At 39.9% G+C, this 24,383-nt stretch overlaps 3 protein-coding genes across 4 annotated transcripts in view; all 3 read right to left on the reverse strand.

The window, feature by feature from the left end:
- LOC107638678 (transcription initiation factor IIF subunit alpha-like) overlaps positions 14,237–24,383 on the reverse strand; it is a 21,342-nt gene continuing 11,195 nt past the window's right edge. The window contains exons 8-9 of one of the 2 annotated variants that reach the window (XM_016342034.2): positions 14,723–14,953; positions 14,237–14,572 (exon numbers count right to left, since the gene is read on the reverse strand). In XM_016342034.2, coding sequence (XP_016197520.1) covers positions 14,465–14,572; positions 14,723–14,953 — 339 coding nt within the window. In that variant the 3' untranslated portion in view covers positions 14,237–14,464. The remainder of the gene's footprint in view (positions 14,573–14,722; positions 14,954–24,383) is intronic. The other variant, XM_021120603.1, reaches the window with a different exon arrangement.
- On the reverse strand, positions 15,189–18,579 carry LOC107638684. Its single transcript, XM_021120611.1, has 5 exons — positions 18,137–18,579; positions 17,843–18,090; positions 17,423–17,465; positions 15,837–15,869; positions 15,189–15,366 (listed from the first exon to the last, which is right to left on the reverse strand). Exons 1-5 carry the CDS (start codon positions 18,244–18,246, stop codon positions 15,357–15,359), a joined length of 444 nt encoding a protein of 147 aa, XP_020976270.1. The 5' UTR covers positions 18,247–18,579; the 3' UTR covers positions 15,189–15,356.
- On the reverse strand, positions 19,513–22,361 carry LOC107638680 (E3 ubiquitin-protein ligase UPL5). The gene is made up of 3 exons (XM_016342037.2): positions 22,195–22,361; positions 21,218–21,992; positions 19,513–20,485 (listed from the first exon to the last, which is right to left on the reverse strand). The coding sequence occupies exons 2-3, from the start codon at positions 21,842–21,844 to the stop codon at positions 20,222–20,224; spliced, it is 891 nt and encodes a 296-aa protein (XP_016197523.1). The 5' UTR covers positions 21,845–21,992; positions 22,195–22,361; the 3' UTR covers positions 19,513–20,221.

Here is a 24,383-nt window from a genome sequence, read left to right on the forward strand (position 1 = left end):
TAGGGATCACGGCTAGGGGTTGATGGTTTAGGAATCCGGGTTTAGGGTTTCCTGGTTACGGTTCATGGTATACGGTCCAGGGTTCTTTGTCGATGGTTCATGGCTTAGGGGCTAGGGTAAGGTAAGCCACTCGGGGGTTTTCATGGTTTAGGGTCAACGGATTCATGGTTTCGGGTTCGGATTTGAGTGTCTTACGTAAGGCGATTGGGGTTCATGTCGTTTTTGGTTTAAGGTTGCATGATTAGTGCTCATGGTTTACGGTCTACGGTTTGTGGTGTACGCTTCGGGGTATGTCGGTTAGGGATCACGGCTAGTGGTTGATGGTTTAGGAAGTCAGGTTTAGGGTTTAGGGTTTCCTGGTTACGGTTCATGGTATACGGTCTAGGGTTCGTTGTCGAGGGTTCATGGCTTAGGGGCTAGGGTAAAGTAAGCCGCTCGGGGGTTTTCATGGTTCGCGGTTAACGGGTTCATGGTTTCAGGTTCGGGTTTGAGTCTCTTAGGTAAGGCGGTTTGGGTTCATGTCGTTTCTGGTTTAGGGTTGCATGATTAGTGCTCATGGTTTACGGTCTACGGTTTGTGGTGTACGCTTTGGGGTATGTCAGTTAGGGATCACAGGTAGGGGTTGATGGTTTAGGAATCCGGGTTTAGGGTTTCCTGGTTACGGTTCATGGTATACGGTACATGGTTCGTTGTCGAGGGTTCATGGCTTAGGGGTTAGGGTAAGGTAAGCCGCTCGGGGGTTTTCATGGTCCGGGATCAACGGGTTCATGGTTTCGGGTTCGGGTTTAAGTGTCTTAGGTAAGGCGGTTGGGGTTCATGTCATTTCTGGTTTAGGGTTGCATGATTAGTGCTCATGGTTTACGGTCTACGGTTTGTGGTGTACGCTTCGGGGTATGTCAGTTAGGGATCACGGCTAGGGGTTGATGGTTTAGGAATCCGGGTTTAGGGTTTCTTAGTTACAGTTCATGGTATACAGTCCAGGGTTCGTTGTCGAGGGTTCATGGCTTAGGGACTAGGGTAAGGTAAGCCGCTCGGGGATTTCATGGTTCGGGGTCAACGGGTTCATGGTTTCGGGTTCGGGTTTGAGTGTCTTAGGTAAGGCGGTTAGGGTTCATGTCATTTCTGGTTTAGAGTTGCATGATTAGTGCTCATGGTTTACGGTCTATGGTTTGTGGTGTACGCTTCGGGGTATGTCAGTTAGGGATCACGGCTAGGGGTTGATGGTTTAGGAATCCGGGTTTAGGGTTTCTTAGTTACAGTTCATGGTATACGGTCCAGGGTTCGTTGTCGAGGGTTCATGGCTTAGGGACTAAGGTAAGGTAAGCCGCTCGGGGGGTTTCATGGTTTGGGGTCAATGGGTTCATGGTTTCGAGTTCGGGTTTGAGTGTCTCAGGCACCCTCACTCAACAGAGATGAAGTCGACGAACCTGTTCAATGTTTCCGGCGGGACACAGCAACCTCCGAGGCTATGGTAAGGAAATCTATGGTGCAGATACATTGTGTTGCATACATCGTTCCACTTATATGTTACATGTGTAGATACCTAATCCCTTATGTCATCATTTGTAGGGCAGAAGATGCGAGCGGAGCAGCATTAGTCGTGCAAGCTACGCCTGAGTCGGCTGAGATTTTGTCCCAGGAAAGTGGTGTTGCTTGCGGTGCAATGTTAGACGTCACACCAATGGGTGTCCCAGTAAGTGGTCATGCGACTCGGCCGATAATAGCCCCTGACACGGACGAGGACCATCATAAATAGTCGGCCAATAATAGCTCCTGACACGGATGACGACCGTCCCAAAAAACAGTCTACCGTGCCAACTATGAAGGGATAGAGGCTATTTCGATCTCCTTCAGCCAAAGTGAACAGATCAGCACCTGCTAAGCGTGGCAAATCCACCTCCTCGACGGCTAACACATGGGTATGAGGAAATCATCTCCTTAATTAATTCCTCCATGTTTGCGTACTTGTTTGAATTGCATTTAACCCCGTCTGTTTAACGTAGAAGTTTAAGGCAACCTACGCTATGGACTTTAACCGAGCGGAGACACTCCTGTTCAACTTCCTTTTCTCAGATGGTCATTCGATGGAGTATGTTATAATCCCTGATTATTTTCACGTGATGTTTGTACAATTCTGCATCCTTAAACAACAACAATAACCATCCCATTTGTTGTAGGGACACTCTTGTGAGAATGCTCCAGTATAGACTAACCAGGCGGCAAATCCAATCCCTCATACTTGTGCGTTCCATTGACGGTGCCATCGTCGAGATGGTGGCTATGCGTAACGCTTTTTCTATACAGCACCTTAAGCATCTCTATTTTTGGTGTTTCCTGCCAAGCTTCGCTGTGAGTGGTTAACGCAACGATGCAACTACGTCTACATATGATACTGGAATCTGAACTAAATTTATTTGTTATTATAGGATGACGTTAGTAAGGGATTGTCTACTGTGGAGCTCAACGAGATATACGTGCCTTTCTGGTTGAAACCAACCAGATTCCTGAACAGGGTTTGTATCTCGATCCATACGGATTTTTTGGCATTCCGCATTAATTTCACGGCTGCTGACCCCATTCGAACTAATTTCGAGTTTTTTATTTTCTTCGTTTGCTGTCAGATCTTCATCCCCATCGAGGATATCTTCATGCACTGGTACTGCATGATGGTCGAATTTGGGGAGAAGACCGTGTACCACCTGGACTCTTTCCTGGACGTGAATATGGTCAACAACCGAGAGCAGCTTATGAAACGCGTGGTAATGTGACTTGTTCTTGTTTACTGTCCCATGTTTGAACCAAAATTATGCATTTTTGGTTGCTAATTTGGGGTCTATGCCTCACTCAGCTCGAAATGCTCTACGCGATGATGACTTCTCCGACATTTGGACCCCTGCGACAGTACACTCCTGAAGACATAGGTCGGTGGCCAATACAGCGAGGAAATGGGATACCAAATTGTAATACCAAGTGCATCTTGTTTTCTGAGTATTGGGTCTGTATATACGAATATTGTGTTAGTGTCAGGTATTACCCGCTCGAGATTTACATTCTGCAGCGACAGCTCTGCTGCCTGGGTGATACAATGGCTCCACCCTGAAGGTTCTTTCAACCCGTATAAAATTAGTGGCGTTGTAAGTACATGCATATGAATGTAAGTAAAACATGTCCATGTGCAGTAATTTACATCCCCATAATGTTTGTCTTTTGCAACTTGAGGATTCTACACTCCGCGGCAGAACGGCCGTCTCCCTTGCATGTGGACCCTTTAACGCAATCAGCCTCTTGGTTAGAATGTGTGCAGATCAGTGGCAGCGACGACGGACGCCGTGAAATCAGCTTCCTCTCAGGACGGACTTCTCGACGGAACGGGGGAGGACATGGTGGCCCAAGGCAATCAGTTGCTTGTGGATAAAATAAGGTTCTGCGAGACTACAACATGCCCCCTAGAATAATTTAGTTTGTCGATTTTGGTATTAGTTAAGCGTTATGTACTGCCTTAACTTTGAAACCGGATTAGCTTAGTTTATTAGAACAAAGTCTAAGATAGTTGTGATTCAAGGAAAAGTGTAATCAGGTGTGGCTTGTTGCAATTAATGTTCTACAGTGATAGTTGACTTTACCTTATTTGTCCTATGTTGACATTGTCTTTATGACAGTATGTGCAATGATAACTGGGAAAAAGTTAAGGATGGGACAAAATGAAGCCTGCAGAGAGTCCTTCTTCGCTCCCGTCGAGGTTTCTAATGTTGCAGCATTCAGTTTATTCTTATTTTGGGGTGGTTGAAGCTATCTTTTTGTCGCTTTAAACACTCACCCGAATAACAAGTTAAAAATATTTTGGATACATGCATGAAATTTCAAACGAAAGTGTAACCACATCAGGGTTGTCACTCCTACGAGAAAATATAATAACGCTCTTTTTCCAATAATAAAAAAAAAAAACACATACGTATTAAGCGTAGTAAGCATACATGCTAATATGTGGAACATGCTAATATGTGCAACTATGATATATGCATACATTAGTGGGCCGTAACATACATAACTGTTCTGTAGTATAAAAAATAAACAAAAGAAAAACCAAACCTTTTTGTGGAACATGCTACTAATATTAGCGAGCGTATTAAGCGTATTAGTGCGCCGTAACATGCATAACTGTTTATAAGGTGCAATTATTAAGCCTTATAAACGGTTTAATGCATACATGCACATTGCAATACAACGTTTAATTAGGGTTGCGTTAGGTGCTTTCCATGAACCCAAGCGAGCTTGCCATTGTCTTGGCATTAGAAACGACAATTTGGACACTTAATGAAAGTATGATTGATCTTTCCTCCTGTTCGGAGCCCATCCTCGTCCAATGCATTGACAATGACCAGTGAGCAGCTTTGGGAGTCTTTCACCTTAGTAGTAACTCCTTGCTGGAAACTTTATACGATACTCAGACGGAGTGTATACGAGAATGGAACTCCATTGGAAAGGTAGATGGCGCGAGATAGCAAAATATTGATTTCCTCTGGTTTAAAAGGGTTGTAACACAACAGGCGTAGAGCGCCCATATTACTCCCACTAACTTAGTCTTTCTTTGGAAAACAACATTCAACAACATGGCCGTTGTCGAGTCACCACCAGCCGATGACCACTTCGACATGACGGACGATTTTCCCGATATCCCCGGAGGAGAGACGTTGACCCAGCCACCACAAACTGTAAGTACAATGGTTAAGCCCTGCCTGTTCAATACGTACTAAGGAAGGGTACATGTAGATGATCTATATGTGGTAACGGCATCTTTTTTTCAGGATATTTCGTACAATGGTGACCTAGCCAGCAGCGTGAAGGATCTTGTCAAGACCATGCAGGGCATGTCATCCAAGGTTGATGAATGCAAGGGTCGTCAGCAACAGCGCGATGACGCCGTGAGCCTACTGTGTTTCGTCGTCAACATGATTCAGCAGAACGTGGTGAAGTTGACATCCGATAACACTGGGCCTGAGCTGCGAGTATGTGCCATTTCCAAGAGAATGCAAGCCGACAATGAGGCCTCTGACGCAAATGTTCTGTTTGGCGACAGGGCGCTCCCCTTCGTAAAAACATACACCTCAATCTATGGAGACCCTGACAACTACGACACCATGTTTCTCGTAACTATTGCGGATGACCATGACACACCAGTTCTCGCTGGCAATATTCCCCCGATGGGTGCGGCAGAGTACCAAAACCAGACAAGCATTAGTTGTAACTGGGGCTCGAAGGTATGTATGTTATTCAGTTACATATTTAGTTAGTCAGTATGAGTATAGCCATTATTTGTCATCTTTTGTTCCCTCAATAACGTCGACATTTTCTACACATAGAATATCCGATGGCCAGTAAAGATATTGTCTTCATCCTATTAGGTATACCTTGTTTTTTCCTTATTTTGGTTCAAGAGGTATAACTTTTTACTTTATAATTTTTTTACAAATATTTCATTTTTGTGTGGTTTCTCGTTGGTATTTCCAACGCCGTTTTCATAGAGGTTATTTTTTCTTGGGTCATAAACGCTGTTTTCATAGAGGTCAAATCGATTTTAAGGATTTATTTATGAATTTCTTGGCCAATATCTCAAATTTTAGTTCATCATCGATGGTATTAGTATATCTGTCACCGTTTTAAGAGAAGATACAAGGCTTTTTTTTGCTACACATTTGTGGCCCACTTGGTTGGCATCCTGGCCCAAACAATAACCCTTAACTGACGCAGGTTGTAGGGGACGGTTCCTCCTCTCATACAGGACAAGTGTCACATTCAAGCCGTATTACAGTTCCCAATCTTATATCAGGTAATGGGCTCCATTTTCTATCTGAACAGGGAGCATCCTTCTTCCTTCCGGGGGGAAGTTGTCCGGCAACACAATCGTGCCGGATCCACCACGTTCCCCGTTGATTGGTCGACCGACCAAGATACAGGGGAAAAGCGTCGGGATCTCCCATCCATTGTTCCCGCGAAAGGGCACTGTTGGCAACAGCTTGAAGTCGATCGTGGCAGGGGGCATCCATCATGGGAAGGGACTGGCCCCAAATCACGCTATTGGAATGCCTGCTCCGGCGCAAAAGGCCCCACCAGCCAACTCACTGAAACTGTTCGGAAGCCAGCTTAACACTGCGAAACCACTAGATATAACACTAAGCGAGTTCCAAATTAAGGTCGCGACATATGCTTTTGACCTTCAGGCAGATCCAATGTAAGCCTTTTAAATGTTGTATTGTCTTCACTGTGGAATTGGTTGTGCGGCCCTGTTAATCGCGCATTTGGTGCAGGGAGGAGCTAATCAAGTTGGGGGACGTCATCGTCAGGAGAAAAGAACTCCTCACACTCCGCCCAAGGAAAATGCCTGACGATATCATTTTTGATGCTCTGGCCATGAGACTCATTCTGGGGAGTCAGACTCCAGATGGGCCGACTTTTTGGTGCTTGCCCCTCTCATTCGCAGTACATCTCACGTAACTCACATTGTGGCCACTAACAACTTGTTATGTAATTAGAACTTACTTTTCCCCATTTTGTTGCTTTTTTTTTTAAGAATGAAGTTTTGGAGGCAAAGCTGCTGGCAGAAATGGTTAGGACTTATAAGGACACCTGGATGAAGCCCTCTCACAATCTAGCTTACGTGAGTTGCTCTGTTTCTGTTCCTTTCCTGGAAAACAAACCTAACCCCTAACATCATTTGTTGCATATAAGCTGATCTCCTTTACAGGCTTATATCCCAGTCAAAGGCATATCAAGCCATTGGTATCTGATGGTGGTCGTGTTTGATGAGATGAAGCTGTATCACTTCGATGCATGCATGGGAGATGAGAAAAGCACCACGAGGAAGATCATCATACGGAACTTGGTAATTTCCGTCCATGCACATACATTGCTTATAATCATCATTGTGTATATATATTTGGAAATCACCTTCACTTTGGACCGCAGGGAGATGAACTATCCAGGATTATATCCACCCCTGCATACCCCGCATATTTTTGCAAGAGGCCCAGGGGAGTGATGTGTTTTGGCATAGCAGAGCCAGATGGCCTTGCATCATGCCAACCCTGGTGAGTTCCGAAAGATAGATGCACTTCACGTTAACCAAACAGCCTTCATGCTCATGCCTAATACAAATTCTCCTTGTGCAGTCATGTTTCTGCTGCATGTGTTTTGAACTGGATGGCCATAGGGGGATTCCAGAGAAATTTCCTACAACAAGTTAAACCTGTTTACTTGGTTTTTCTAATTATGTCACCTCCATTGCTGGTCTCTCGAATTAATGAACGAAATCCTTATTTCGCAGGTGGACGACAAATCCATAAGGATGCAGACCACCCTTGGCCTGCTGCTGTCGCCCTTTAACGAACAAAGAGGCTGGATTGGGAAGTTTGGGTCAGTCTCCCGGAATTGACGCTAGCAACCTATTGGCGGCCTTACTCTTCACTCTTTCATATTTTTTGTTAAATTTTTTTGGTGTTCATCTTAGGCAGAAAACTCTTGTTTCCTTGTTTTTCTTGTTTCGTTGTTGAAGTATGTCATCTCCACTAGCAGTACTTGTGCTCAGAACTCAGTAAACTGTGAACCCAATCTTGTTAATTCGGATTCCTTTTATAACTGCTATTTTTGTGAAATTAATTAGCATTTTCTTGTTTCGTTGTTGAAGTATGTCATCTCCACTAGCAGTACTTGTGCTCAGAACTCAGTAAACTGTGAACCCTATCTTGTTAATTTGGATTCCTTTTATAACTGCTGTTTTTGTGAAATTAATTAGCATTTTCTTGTTTCGTTGTTAAAGTATGTCATCTCCCTCCACTAGCAGTACTTGTGCTCAGAACTCAGTAAACTGTGAACCTAATGTTGTTAATTCAGATTCCTTTTATAACTGCTGTTTCTGTGAAATTAATTAGCATTTTCGGGCCCAATTAACACTACGGCATGATTTACGCTTTCATGGGCCAGGTCAACGTAATAATGTGAGCCCAATAACCACTAACTCAGATACTCTATGCCCACAATATATGGGTCTATGGTTTCTTCTGCGAACCAAACTCTAGCTTAACAAAACCAAAAAAAAAATTTTCAATGTGACCCATCAGGTACGAAACCTTTTGGCTTCTAGAAGAAGACTACATGGAAGGGTGATGGCACATAATCCTAGGGAGTGAAAGTCTAACTACAGTAATTAGATAGGATTCACCCTTCATATCCCCCCGATTCACACGCTATCCAGTGTGTTGGTGTTCTTGTAAGTTGTGCTTCTCATAATTTTCCCTTCTTCTCCGTTGGTGCCTCGACGAAAAACTGGCCGAAGAAAAGGCAACATCCTCGCATGCACAGGGGCAGAACGATGGGAAAGCTGACGTCGTTAGGGTTATCAAAGCGGCAAGAGAGCCATCGCGACCGATGGTAGGTTAAAGCTTCCTCTTCTATTTTATCCAATATTTCCGATTCTACTCTCCCCATTTAGTACTATCTATTACGCTCTGTCTTAATATACCCATATCTGCAGCGTCTTCCATTACCAAATGGTCTCCTACCCAATGTTAGCAACAATATCTACATCACAGTCGCCGTCGAGTCAGACCGAACTTACAAGATTGCATGCAGCCCGAAGGGGTTGGGAGAGATCACTCTCGGGAGGGGTTGGCAAAGGTTTTATCATGAATACAAGATACAACCTTCTAACATTCTGCTGTTCAAGCACAAGGGAAGGGACGACTTCAGCGTTCGCATCTTTCAGTCACCGGGTGTAGAGAGGACGTGTTTTACTTCCGGTGGTGACTCTGCCGACATGACAACCCCCCAGGTGCCAACAAACCGTCCACGCACTCCTCCACCGCCCAGGCGTCGAACGGCGTGCATCAATGTCTCCAGAGCGCGGCTGCCGCCGAGGTGGAGCAGACATTTAGGTCCGAGAACCCCTTCTTCATCATGCACATCACAAAAAGGCTATTGGGCGTCCACTTCCTGGTAATGGCTTTCCCTCTCCACTATATATACACCTATTACGTTGGCAGTATTTGGGGTCCATATTATCTGTTTTGTTCTCCTGTTGTTCGCTCTATTGAAGGTAATGTGGCGGCCTAGGTGGTCCACATTAACTGTTGTTCTTTTGCTGCTCCTTATTTTTTATTTGTTGGGCTATGTGCCGTTGTACGTGGTCCACATCTTGTGTGTTCTTGTGCTGTTGCTTAATTGTTAATGGTTAGTTATGTGGTGGAGTAGTTGTTCAGTTGAAATTCATTAGACAAATTTGTTGGTAATGCCTTGTATCTTGTTGTTAAATTCCAATTTGTTACAAACAAGCACCCGATTGCATGCTAACTGTTCATAATGCCATCATCAATAGTGGCCGTTTTATTCTGGTTGACTTCATGCACATTGAATTCATGTTACACATGGATTTAAGTACATCTCCTTCTCGTTTTTGGTTTACCCAGCCAAATGTGCCGCACTTTGGTGACGACGTCAGCAATGATGTGATAATCACTCTGCGCGCAGGGGACATTTCTATCCGGGCCGTCTATGGCAGATACGGGGGCAACAGAAGGCGCAATTGTGGAACGATCAGTGGAGGGTGGGCGGATTTCTTACGCAAGTACAACATCACTGATGAGAAGCTGGCCGTGTTTGAGATCTCCAAGACCAACCCAGACGTGGAGCTATTGGTCCAATTTGTTGACTATGAATGATTCCAACTCGGTTGATGAACAAGCTGACCATGTTTTTTTGGATTGCCTTTTCTGATTTGGCAAAAACTTTATCTGTTAATATGTTAGAACTCCTTGACTTAACTTTTTATTGATGATACAGTGTTATGTTGTTTAAGTAATTTTATAAATATCAGTCTTCTTTATCTTCAGTTACTACAGATAATCTTGCCTCCTACAGTCTCATACAGCACCATCGATGCTCTAGATTAATGCACAATTTCAATTCATACAGTACCAGGGATGCTCTAGAATAATTTCCAATTTCAATATAGTGCGTTACAAAATAATGTCATATGGCGGCCTTAATATGGTCAATTTCGAAGTATAACAGTCCAAAACAGAGTTTTCTATAGCTAGCCATTGTTTCTCCAAACATAGAACATTACGCATGATCATCTAAGAAACTAAAACACCTGCTGCATAACCTTTGCCTAATATGAAGACCCATGTTCCCACTGGATTGAGCTGTGAGCGCACTAACCACATGAATGGTTACTAAATTGTGCCCTGTGAATCATAGCCCTCGTCCAAGCCAATGTATGCTGCATCGTCCCATGCCAGCTACAATGATACATTTCGTTAGCCATGAACTACCAATCGATAAATGGTCAATACATTAGACAAAAAGGACGACTAAACAAATTTGTTGACATAGTGTTACCTCCTCCTTCTCAGACGAGTCCTCCATTGTGCCAGTTTCACCCTCACCCTCAGCACCAAAGTATGATGCACCCTCTTGTGTATTCATTCGGCTATTGGGATTTAAGTGGCAAGATAGTCGATTATGCCATGTCTGCCAACAAAGACAGCACCTCTTCACCCCCTTCACCGTTTCCTTTTTTTGCCTCTTTCGACACCGCACCAACTATGAATCCCTCACACAGCCCTCTAGTGTTGAAACTTCCCCAACTTCATTCAGACCTCCTGCATCACCATAATCCTTAATCTCTTTCAGCTGCGCTATCTCATGAAGAACTTTATCTGTCATGTCGGCAAATTCAGCTTCATGACGACACGCCAGAACACACATTTCTCTGCATAGATCATTCAACATCCAATTGCGGTAGATGATCGTTGAATCCCAGCAAAACGAACCTTTCTCCACAAAGGCCCTTACTTTTGAGCGAGCACTCTTGGACCAACGATCCAGAACAAGACTGTCTGGTATGTCAGTCATCTCCAAATGTACCAACACTGCTACAATGTGATCACACGGTATGCCAAGGGACTCCATTCGCAAGCAAGAGCACTTGAAACTGTTACTGTCACCATAGTGACACACTTGCCACTCCCTACGCGCATTAGCTTACCTCGACAAAGTGAATGTATCAGAAGTCTGGCTCTATGTGTGTGTTCGTACCTTCAGTGTGCAAGCACGGAAAAGTATGGGCCTGAAGTTGAAGAAAATCGCCTTTGTGAGCTTCTTTGCAGCTGAACTCTCCAAATCATGAAACGGACTCTGTAGCACTGGTTTCCCAACCACGGATAACAGATCAGAGTGTGCTTCCCTGGACCTCATTTGGGATATGCAACGCATTAAAATGCTCAACAAAGTCCCTCAAATTATGGCGAGACTGGACAATTTACCGAGCATTGAGTGCAATCCTTCACACCTTGACGTTGTACGAAAACCCCCAAAGAAGTTGCCACGTATATGTGCAGTTGCCCACATCCTTCTCCTAGAGTAAAGGTCAGAAACCCATTGATTATCAGACAGACCTAGCGCATCGACCATATAATGCTAATGATCTTCAAACTCTGACACCTCATAATCGAACAGCATGCATTTCTTAAATTCAGAAGTAAATGCGGGGTTGCTTAGGTTAGAAGTGGCATTCTTCAGCAGATGCCGCGCACACAAACGGTGATAGGCCCCAGGAAACACCGCTTCGATTGCCTTTTTCATCACTCCATGCCCATCTGTTATCGCACACCCAGGTGCTTTACCCTTCATGGCATTCAGGAACCGTTGCAGCAACCACGTGTAAGTCTGCTCATTCTCATTTGCAACTAGCGCAGCGGCAAACACAATTATTTGATTATGGTGATTCACTCCAGAAAACACAACCAGTGGATACATATACTTATTCTTCCGATATGTCGCATCAAATGCCACGACATCCCCAAACAAACCATAATCCAGCTGATTGCAATTATCCGACCAAAACAGGTGCACCAAACGACCGTCCTTGTCCGCCAAATAACGCACAAACATTCCAGGATTAGCCTGGGGAGTTGATTCGAGGAACTTAAGGCAAGCCGTGGCATCCCCGCCAATGAGCCTCTGTTGCTTCCCTATCTGGTTTTACATATCCCTCTTTAGAAACGGAAGGTTTTGGAATCCCCCGGCAGTTTGCACAAAAGATGAATAAATCTGTGGCGTTTTAATCCTAACTCTAAGCATCATGTTCATTTGTTCCAAGGCGGCTGTATCCATTTTCCTATGCCCCGGTAGCATGAAATTCAGTCTATCGTCCAGCAACTCGTGGTTGTGTTTGAAAATACGATATTATCCATCTACCACTTTTCGAGTGCATGTGGACGCGCATTTCAGCCTCACAGCCGCATCTGGTCTCCGCCTTTGGCTCACGTCTCCATCACATTCCGTCGTTAATGGACCCCATTTCTCTGAACCCCTGCCGAAAACATACAAATTCTTGTTGCGTAATCTCATTCCTCACATTTTGCCAAATCTTATTCTTCCCCACAGCGAAACCATTCATCTTCGCATACAAACTATAAAACAAGAATGCCACCGATCGATCTGGAAAATGGCACATCATAATCTCCTTTGCAGTTATTTCCTTGAAATTTATACACCCCAGCTCTGCAATACCGTCGACTGCTCTCTCTTCCCAGTTGTCAAAGAAGCTGTCCGCGAAATTCTCCTATGCATCCGACTCCACCCCTAATTCCCCATCCTCAACTTCTTCACCGAATTTGTCGCCACCAGGACCAAAGGCATCACTTCCATCGCCTCCCTCTTCTTCAGCAAACAATGGCCGATAACATTCGTCCACCACGGATTCTCCCTCCATGCAGGCCTGCGCATAAATCGCGTTCACAGATTAACATGTTTTTACATAAGACATAATGCTATGTAACAATAAATTGCCAAAACTCTATCATGCTCTGTCCTAACTTGTTTGCCACCCAGAAATTAGATCATGAAATAATATCAGCGTCAACAGTCGCGGAAACCACTTAGCCTAAATCCTTTAAATCTAGGGCTTCGTCGTCACTTGAGACGCTGGTTCATGGTCGTAGCTCTTCATCGCGTTGTACTCCCAAATGGGCTAAAACTCAGTCAACAGCCTATTCATATGGGGTTCGAATGCAAATATGTATATATTTAGGTGTCATAATACTATATGCAGAACTATATAGACAATGTTGTAAAAAACAAAAAGACCTGACACCAAAGCAAAAACTTGTGTCAGCGGTCACCGGTGCATCATTCTCCTCAATTGGACCGGTGCAGGCTATAACTCACCCTCCATACCGTACCACTTGAGAGGGAAGGGATCAGGTACTTCGCCAACACAGACCCTCAAAACTACAAGACTGGTCTTAAGCTACACCTTCACGTTCTTCCCGAGGATCCTGATCATCATGATAATGCACCCCCAGTCACCAAAATAGTTGAGGCTGTTGCACCCTCTACCCCTTCTGCTTATTCTCTCTCTTATCATTATTGTCATGGAACAATTCTTGCGCTTGTGCTTATGTTCTTTGTCACCATGCTCCTTGCTTAGCTTCATGCATGGTACAAGCAAGCACATATATTTACATGTATGAGAGGAGAACAATAATACAGAATATTTTCAGATCTTTCCTCTTATGTATCTATTTTTTTTAAAAAAAAGGAACATATTATTGTTGTATGAATGATTAAATTGGTTACCTGTGCTTACAGAATTTCTGTGTGTTCTCTAATTTGTGAATTTTACTAAGTCCGCTGATTCTGTTTGTTCTACTTTTGTTGGTTGCATTTTGTTTCAAATAGTAAATATTATGTAAAAAAATATATATATAAATGCTTTTCTCATTTTATAATGAATTTAAATTTGATACATTTGCAACATAAAAAATTTTAAATTGTTGACCAATTAAAAGTTTTTAAGCGTCTAAAAGTTGGTGTGACGAGAAAGGGAATTATATATCCGTTGTTATTTTGGCGCTAATACTCCTAAACCGAAAGAATGCAGACTTCGGATTCTAAAACCCAATGGAATTATATAGCAGAATAAGGCAGTCGAGTGAGTAAATAATTTCTGATTTTTTTTTTGTCCCTATTTTGCTAGCAAATTCACCTGCTTCATCAACTTCATATGAAGAGAAGAATGGAAACCTGGTAAATGGGTATGGAGGCAATTCTAATAAAAAAAATATTATGTTTTCTGATTTATTATTTTTTTTAAACTTCGTAGCAGTGCCTGGAGAGAACCCTTGTGCAGCGTGTGACAGTGAATGGTGCGTGTGCTTGTGTCATGACCAAAAATAGATTAGAAAAAACTTAATTGATAGAAAACCAGTCATAATGATGTCCAAAAAGTGAAGAATTTACAAGGCATATTAAGTATCAACTGTTCTTTTGTTTTCTATATGAAGCTGCATCATCAGTCGCAGCCAAATACATTTACAGCCATCTCTCAGGACAACAGAACTGGATCCATTTTTTCCGTTTGAATGCTACATCATCAACCACATTCAATAGGTGGGGCAGCTGATTTTCACTTATCTCTCAGGATAACATAAGTTACATAACTGGATCTATTTGAAGTTGGAGTTCTCTGTATTTTAGATATTCTTTTCAGGATCTCTGCAAATGCATACTTATCCTGCACATAGAAGAGGCAGAAACCTTCAAAAACTGAACCCGGGAGAATACCAACAGTCCAATATAACTCACAGATGTATTATAGGAATAATCAAGCAAATATATCAGTTTAAAACGAGGGTAAAGGCATATTAGCAGAAGCAGAGCTTACCTCTCTACATCTTAGTCTTGCCTTAAATTTAGCTACAAGATACTGTGTGGTCACTCGAGTCTTTTGCTTTAACACAGCTCTGATTTCTTCTTCACTCACAGGTCCAGAAGCTGCAGTGGAAGTCCCAACTTTTGACGATGATGATGATGGCAGTGGTGGGGCCGAACCTTTTGCAGATGCATTACTTTTAGAAGCAGTCCCGTGTACATCTTTACCGGATGACTTTTGTTCCTGAGTCAATAAGATAACAAAGAAAGTTCGATAGTAGTAATCCTAAGTTCCTCTTGTAATCCAAGAACCGGAAAAAAAATATTTGACAACAATACATTTCAAAAATCCGGAAAAAAATATTTGACAAAAATTAAGTATTTTTTTATGTAATTTCCAATCCAAATCAACAAAGTGTGCTGTCAAACTCATATAAGTAAAATTTTAATTGAAGTCCAAGTGTTAGTGGTTAGACATACTCTATCACAATTTGCCGAGAGAAAATCTTGCAACTTCATCTTCTCGATAGCATTCTCTATATCAAAATGATCCCAGACAGCTGACCGATTCTTACGAACACCTGACAGTGGAGAAGATGGTTGAATGCTAGCGGACATCCCTGCTGCTTCAATATTATTGTTTTCAGTCATCTTACTCTGCATATAAAGCAAGGTGTATATAACTCAAAATTTGGTGCCAAACATGCTAAAATTAACACAAACTAATCCAAAGAAACAGCAGCCAATAAAACTTCAGCATGATTCATAAACTAATCCATGTTCATATATCTCGCAAAGAAAACACGGCCCAAAGATTATGAAATTAAAACTTCATATTAAGAATGATTTCAGCATGATTCATAAACTATACACAGCCCAAAGAGAGACAAACAACTGATTGTACCAACTTAGTGTCTTGCATTTTATGAAAATAACATTATATTTGCAAAGAGATATATGTACATGGATTATGAGGCTATTTCACATAAACTTACACAGTCTAAGCAAAAAATACTAAAATATTTTGCTAGCCATTCAAGTCAAGAGCCAATCTAGTTAGTAAGCTAGTTTTGCTCCATTCTACCATCATCACACAAATCATAAAGCCACTTGTACGTGGACCCCACCTCTCTAATACCCTGCCTTCTTGAATCCGTTTGCTAAGTGAAAACATAGAAACAATTAAAAAAAAAAGGTGTTACAAATAAGCAGGACTAACGAAAAGCATAATAGTTAATAACCTCTGCAAATTAATTCTATTTTACAAACTGGCTACTAGGTTCGAAGAAAAATTTGGCATACTTACTAATTGATATTTACAATATTTTCCCAAAATATCCACAACTAATAAAAGAAAGTGACTATTTTCTTGGATCGATGCAAAGCTTCTCTAGAAACATAAATTCCTGAGCGTAAAATTCAAGCCAAAAGGGATCAAACTCTGAAGGAAATAGCTAAAATCCCAACTAGCTATTAACTCTGATATTAGAGAAATACTTATAAATGAAATTCATAAAATCGAAGAATCATAGTCCTAAAGTACAAGAAATAAGGTCAACAGAATTAACCGCCTCCACATTCTTTTTCACCCATCTTAACCAAGACACCCAACAACCGTTGGATTTCTCCGAAAACATCATCGGACGGCACAAATTAGCAACCACATAAAAGTAAAACATCCCAGCCCAGTTTCTCATCAAAACAGCCCAGTTCCAGCAACAATTTCAGCAATTTTGCAATAACGTAGTAAATTTTCACACAAACAAACAATGTTCAAACTATGAAGGCTAGGATTGGTGGAAGCAATTCATTCCCTCTTGATAGAAAAAAAATCACATTAAAGTATTCTAAAATCTAAAAGCATACAGAAAAAACAATGTCACTATCCATATTTAATCAGAGAAGAATGTAGCACATCAAGAAGGAAGCTTTCTAAATCACAAATCAATAGTTAGAGTAGTTTTGTTATAGCTAGTTATGCTTTAGAGTTTAAGTCACCATTTGAAGTGCTATTTGGTAAATTTTCAAGTAAACTGCAGACTTTTATATTCACAACTCCTACTTCAACTGAAAACACCGCACCAGATATGAATCTGTCCTCCACTACTATTTATGTTACATAATTGCTAATTTCAAGCAATAAGACTGTTATAGATGTAAGACATGAGATTTAGTTAAGTTCCCAAGCAATAAGACTATTATAGGTTCTAAGTGGATTTTGCTATCAAAAGGGACCATTTAGGGATAACATTATACATTATACATTTGCTATCAAAAGGGACTGTTTAAAGGCATCACCATAGGGATAACATTATACATTTGCAGTATATATGCCATGTATGATTGCCTATGACATTTTATGATCTCAATGTAAAGACTCACAAATCATGGCTAATTTATAAAGCCAAAGAGAAATTATGTTGGAAGACCAATACCACTTATGTTCATGGAAATGCAAGCCAAAAATACAGAATTCAATATAAAATATCATTAGCTTCCCATCTATAAAGTATGTAGCAAGATTCTTGGTATTGATACCAGGCCATAATGGTGCTACTTAGAGGCAATAATATACATTAAGAACCACTGTTAAATCTTGAAACTAACAACAAAGAGTAGAAGCAAGCAATCACATCACAATATTACCAATTAATAGCTGCTTCGTTACTCAAATAATGATGAACAGAACAGAAGGATATCCAGAGATATCTACCTCAGCAGCACCCGAAGAGGATTCCAACCCTGATGAGCAATCCCTGTGAGCATTAAAAAATTTGCATCAGTAAATAACTAAATATTTAGCATATCAATTTTAAACTTCAGGAAAAGTTAGATTCAGAAGCATCATTGTCGCATGTTCTTTTTCTGCCTGTTTCAAGATTCATAGCCACCTATGATTTTTAGAAAAAAAACAAACATGGTGATCTCAAATTCACTCAAGGGTGAACTGACTGTCCAACCCTCTTGAAAATGAATGAAAGTAGAATCCGAAAATTTACACAGGTAAGTCTTTCGCACACAATAAGAATATTTTAGAAAACCAACACAACCCAGTGAACTCACTTTGTTGGAACTACAAAGTTGTGAACGGGTAAGGCATTTATAGTAAGAAGGAGAAATGGGTGGTACTAACCGTGTGAGGCGGTGACCCAGAGGCAAGAAGCACGAGCAGAGGCGAATGGAAAGCAAAAGAACCGGAAGCCCACACCTGTGACGGCAATCGGCGACGGTGAAGACGACGGCGGAGAAGACCAACGGCAGAAGAAGAGAAACAGAGGTGAGGCCCGTTCAACGTTGAATGAGACAATAGGGTGCCGGTGCCAGTTGCTTGCTCCGGTGCCGGCTGCAGCGGAGACTACCCGATCGAAGGAGAAGAGGAACTGGATTTCAGAATTTGTGCGAGTTAAGGTAGAACTGGTTCCCGAATCAGAAATTCAGAATTAGGGTTTTTTTTTTAGATTTGGATTTTAATTTGGAGGTGGATTTAAAACCATTTAAATGGATTGGATTAAAAACATGTAAGCACACCACTTGCATGCCAAGTTGGTGGATATGAGAGAAAATTGTATGGTTTGTTTTATGATGCCTCCTCCTCTAGGGTTACATGAGTTTGTTATGGTGTGTTCCATGTATTTCTCTAGGCTTCAATAAAATATTCTTATTTTATATTATATTATATCATTCTCTTGCTTTCTTTTTTTCAGATCGTTCATTGCCAAGTAGTTTTCTTTTCTATGATATGTATTAAAGTGATAGTTATAATGGCTATAAATGGACCATCAACTATGAATTTGACATATAGTTTTATTTTGAACTAAAACAAGTTTAACCGATAAACTAATGACAATAAATTTTTTATCTTTTATCACAAGAACATAAAACGTACTTTCCATAACAAATAATATAGATAAATAAAAAACTAACTTCTTAGAATGTTATCGCTTTTTGACGGTGAATCTCTACTGGAAGTAGAGATGAGAAATTTTCCTACAGGCTGTGTGGTGCAGGCAGCATGTTGTAATCCTCTGATCTACGAAGGAGAAGGGAGGCAGTGACCAATTTAAGGTTCCTGCAACAAAAAAGAGAGCAAATCGTGTCAGGTGGTCATACCCAAACCAGTTCATAGCAAAATAGAAAGCCCAATGCGGCTAAATAGAAAACGCTCAAGAAGGGTCTTCGAGCAATAATGGGCCAAAAAAATATACAAATGACCGAATTTTTTTTCAATTTAAAAAAATTATAAAATTATGTTTTTAGCGTAGCAGTTAGTGTGATAGTGTCTCATTTTGACGCTAAAATTAGTTTTTAATATTTGTTTCAGAAATTAGTAATAAAATTTTACTCCTAAAACACAATTTTAATCCATTTAATACTTTCAAAAAGTGGAGACAGATTTGTCTTTTAATCTCAGTCTTCCTTCCAAATACAGTCTTACTGACACTTTTTATAGTCACAGTAGAATACACCTATCTATATAATAATTTCGTGCGTCACTGGGTGAAAGAAAGGACTTTTCTAAATCAAAGACGCTGAACTTCCACAAATTAAGTGCAGCAAGAGGATATTAAACAAAAGAATCAATTTGGTTAAACATGCATAATGGATTTGAATATTTAACTAAGCACTACTATTTTGATCAGAGTTTTTAAAGCAGAAATAGATCTACCTTTAAGAGCATGTTTAGTTAAGTGATCACAACGGGTAAAAAATTTTCATAGGCACGTCAAAATCATCCATCCATAGAAGATTTACCTCATGTTTACTCAACTAAACATTCTTGAAAAGTTGGCGAAAAACCGAATGTAACTATTTAGCAAAATTACCAATAAATAAATTAGAAGAAAGAAGCCAAAGAACTCCCAACTCCCAAGTATTATAAACTGCTACATAGAAATATGAAGAAAATAACTGAATTTCCATTCTTTCTTCTTTTTCCCTAAACTCATCTAGAAGTATTCATACCAACAAGATAGGAATATCTAAAATCTAATGTAAACCCATATTTAAGCCCTTGACATCTAATGATTTTCTGTCACTGAAACAAGTGCAGTTTCTCTCCTGTGGGTTGCCTTGGCTGGAGTAGACGAGAATGCATAAGCCCATAAATAGGTTAAATAGTGAGAATGTTAGAAATTCTCAAACTCCTAATAGATTAAAAGGAGGAAGAGTTGCCCCTTGAACATGATTTTGTCCAAACTTACATGTCACCGGGGAAGATGAACCAACACCTATTTACCAGAACAATGACCACATCACCACCAATATAATGAAATTTTCTTTTTTAATCCTGTTTTATTTTTGACACTAGACCCCGATATAAACATTTGACAGAGCAGCAATGACATTCCAACCCTGAATTGATTCGGGAAACAGAACTACAGAACCTTCTCACATTATCCAATTCAAGGATAGATGGAACAATGATGCTATAACTGTACAAAGCAGAGCAGTGATACTTCTCTGTGCAGTCAAAACGAAAACCACTTGTAGCCCCCAAATTGCAAATGTATTCTCACCAGGTACCGAAACTGCAACCGATGTGTTCTTGAGTGATGATTCTAAGGCGATCTTGCATGACAGCCTTGGATGAATATGGCGGGAAACACAGCCTGTAAAAGCATGTGTGCGATGAAGGAAGGCGGTCTTCAGTTTTCATAGACCTGTAAATGTATAAACGGGAAGCTAAACCACGGAAACCTTCAACTGGCAGATATTTCACGGATGTCCAAAAGAACAGAAGAATCTTCCTTTGTTCTGCTGGCATTCTACCAACAATCTGCCAAATTTTTTTGGACGGAATATAATGTTAGATTTATTGTATTTCTGCAATTCATGATCCAAATAGAAAAATTTATAATATTAGATAATCATACAGTATAGCTCAAACTGGAAAGAATATGAAAAAAATGCAACTCATTAGCATATGGCTTCACAAAAGTACAGTGGCCAAACTATAGAAGTACTTTTTTTTTTCTTTTTTCTTTAAACAAAGCATCACCAATTATGATTAAAGTTAAATATTTTAAAATCATAGTATTTGGGGGCAAATGAACTGAAGGGAGACATCTGTGTGAGTGTGATATGTACTCTAGAACTGGTACCAGTAAGTGGCTATTATGTAAAAGAGTAGTGTGTAGAAAGAGGTGTTCTCAGCATGCGCTGAACATTAGAAATTTCGGAAGAATGTATATGTTAATCTGAGAGATTCAAGGAGGGAGTTAGGTAGCACCTAAAAAATTGAAGATATCAGGACTAAAGGAAGAGAGTTAGCTAACAAAATAGAAGAAGTTGTATCATAAATTCATAATTGTATCAGTGGCTGATTTCATGGCTTGAACCCAAAACCGTGAGGTCATTCGGAAACAACTCAACTGTTGCGCCAAGTTCTTCAAAATGGGGAAGTAAAATTACATTCGCAAAAGAAAAAGTTAACAAAAAGGGAGAGGAGAGAGTGGAGCAGAAAGGATGTAAAGACATGTTAGTTCCAGAAAACCAGTATCATTAATACCTCCCAAAACCAAGATATTTGACAGTCAGTCTCTTTATAGCCATTATACTCAGTATGAGCCTTCCAATCTTCGACAGAAATAGTACTTTCGCTCCCATGGAGCATCCAATCAAGGTCTTCAAGCTCTAAACTTTTAAAGAAGAACGGCTGTTGCCTTGAGTTAGAAAGGATATCACCAAAGCCCTTGGCAAAATGTGATACCTGCTCAGATATCGATGTCTCAAAATAATTTTGAATGAGAAGAGAAACATACTTCTCCCTGTTCGTACTATTCACTACAAGGTTTTTCCCACCAGAGCAAAGTTCAACCACTTTCCTGTGTCCTAATTCATCCACCTCTCTCACAAACGTCAGTCCTAAAGCATCTGAATCAATGAAATCAGCATCCATCTCCAATATTTGCTTGCAGCTACTGTACAAGTAAGGATCTGCCGCCTGTATATCTTCTAAAGTAACAGACTTTCCAGCCAATTGCTTGAAAAACAAACGGTCAAAAACAATACCCACTTGCACCTTATGCATTAAAGCTAATGCAATAACACGACCAGCAAAACTGAAGTACTTTAGATGCAGAGGATCTACCTTAGATGCTGCAAACAAGAAGACATAGTAAACTTGGCTATGCATGAGTGCTTTATTAATATTCACAGAGGATTAATGCAAAGCCACCAATCATCCAAATGGATGAGTATGCACGAATTAACATGGACTTGTATTTGCTTTTGTCATCAACAAGCAACTGGCCTCCATTTGCTTTGGTAACTTCCGGAACAGCCTGAGATAAAAGACAATGAAAACCAAATCACCTCAAATAGCAGAGAAAAATTTGCCCAGATAGATACCACTGGGATTGAAAAGAAGTCAGATATTGCTTCCAATCATTTGGTTTTTTTCAATTAGTATCTTGACAATTTTTCACTCCAATATTTTATGCAAAATATGGTTTACAGTGAGAAATCAAGGTTTAAACAAATAACCTCAGTTGAGCGTTTTCGGTGCCTAATCTTGGCACCAGTAGATGACGGGGCACTGGTACTAGTATCCTTCTGCATAGCTCTTCAATAAGATTTCACCTGATTGGAAGACAATGTGAAAATCACATGTGTAGCCAGAAGATGACACCTGCAAAGTAAATAACATAAAATATACTTCTCTATACATATGAAGCAGACAACTCAATACGCTTATCACACTATGTCCTATCACCTAACAAAATATCAGGGGGTAAAAGAAAATTCAAGTGAACTGAATCAGTGATTCCCGTTGAACGAAATTAAATTCTGCAAAAGAGCCTTAAATATTTTGGTATTTGATCTCATTTGCTATTTACGTATTACATCAACTCTCTTGTTGTCACTATCATTTTCATGTACTTCTTCTCCATTAGTACACCTACATAATCTGCCAAGGAACTTGATTATTTCCCATTAATTTAGCCACTTTATTTGGTGTGAAATATTGAATTTCACCTAAAAAAAAGTTTATAATCATGATCAGTCATCCCTTCTTATCAACTAGATACCTGATACAACTTCCCTAACTTAGTGGACTATAAAACAGAATTTAATACAAAATGCCTGATATGCCTTTTTTTATATATAGAGAGAGAGATACAAAAGGTGTCATCAACCACAGAAAACTCAATTTAACACTTTTTTATTTCATTCACTAAAGCTCAGAGATGCTACACAAAAAGTTAATCATGTATTAGAATGGTTAAATAGGGCATCACTAGAGGCCCTAATAGTCATATAGGAGGGGAGAGGTTAGCCATTGGGAGATGCTGGGTGTCAGGGATGACCCTCGGCCAAGGAATGTCTGCCAATATGGAGAAACCTATACTGGGAACTACCCATACTGATGAGCCATGGAAGGCTTTTAGCCTTTAGAGATTTCACACTGCCTTTGCAGTCAGCCTACCCTAAAGGACTCTATTTGAATTCTTGTGGATATCAAAAGTAAATCCCTCTTGCTGGCAAGTTCAGACAAGGGAGGCCATCCCCCCCCCCCAAACTTTTGTTAAAAAAATTAGTATACTTTTTTAGAAAATAAAAAATAGTTTAGTTTGTTTAAATATTTTACTTCTTACTTTTATTGTACAATAGTTTTTAGTTTTAAACATTCAAACCTTGTTAGATTTGAACTGAATTGAGTGTATTCGCATTTCGTATCTCTCTATTCAATAAGCAACACTTCTTCTACCTTTAAATTTAAATATAACAAATTAGGTATTTTTTATTTATGTAATTTAATATTATTTTATATTTTACTGTTTATTTAATTTAATTTTTTATATGATAAAAAATTTTAGAATATTCAATAAGTATTGATATTATTGTATTTGTATAAATTGATAAAAAAATTCAATAAATATTATAAATTTTAATATTTATTCTTCTAATTTTTTTTTTTACATATTTTATAGGATATATATTCAAATTTTTATATAAAATAATCATGAAAAATTAAAGAATTGATGCATTTTTAAGAGAAAGGCTAATATTCAAGAAGGAGAATATATAATTTTTACAATATCAACACATGTAGATAGTTCTTCTACTTTGATGAATCACGAAGAAAGTGAGATACAACCTTCAAAAGTTCAAAGAGTTAATCTAATGAGTTTGACCTTAATTCTTCGAGACACTGGAAAACGGCTTTAAATTTAGCAATATCACCCAAATCAAAGAGATGAGGTTAGAAGAGCTTATCTTAAATGGGATCCATATCATTTAATGAGTTACGCGTGCATACCATTTATACACTCCGACGGACACACTATTTTTCGTGTTTATTTTTTTAAAGAAGAATGGACAAAAATACACCTAAAAGTTCACACGCTGAATACAATTACACTTCAATCATTTAATGAGTCACGCGTGCACACCATTTATATACTCCGACGGACACATTTACCCTTCCGGCCATGCACACCATTTATACACTCCAGCGGACATATTTACCCTTCCCACCATTGGCGTGTGCCGTCGTTAAATGATTAAAGTGTAATCGTGTCCAACGTATAAATTTTTAGGTGTACTTTTGTCCCTTCTTCCATAAATTAATTCTGATGACACTTTAATTTTTCTATAATATATATTTACATTATTATTTAAAATGTGTTTTTTCATTGTATTAAGAAAAAATATTTTACTCTTGCGTTTGT

Source organism: Arachis ipaensis, chromosome B04 (assembly GCF_000816755.2).
Source record: "Arachis ipaensis cultivar K30076 chromosome B04, Araip1.1, whole genome shotgun sequence".
NCBI lineage: Eukaryota > Viridiplantae > Streptophyta > Magnoliopsida > Fabales > Fabaceae > Arachis > Arachis ipaensis.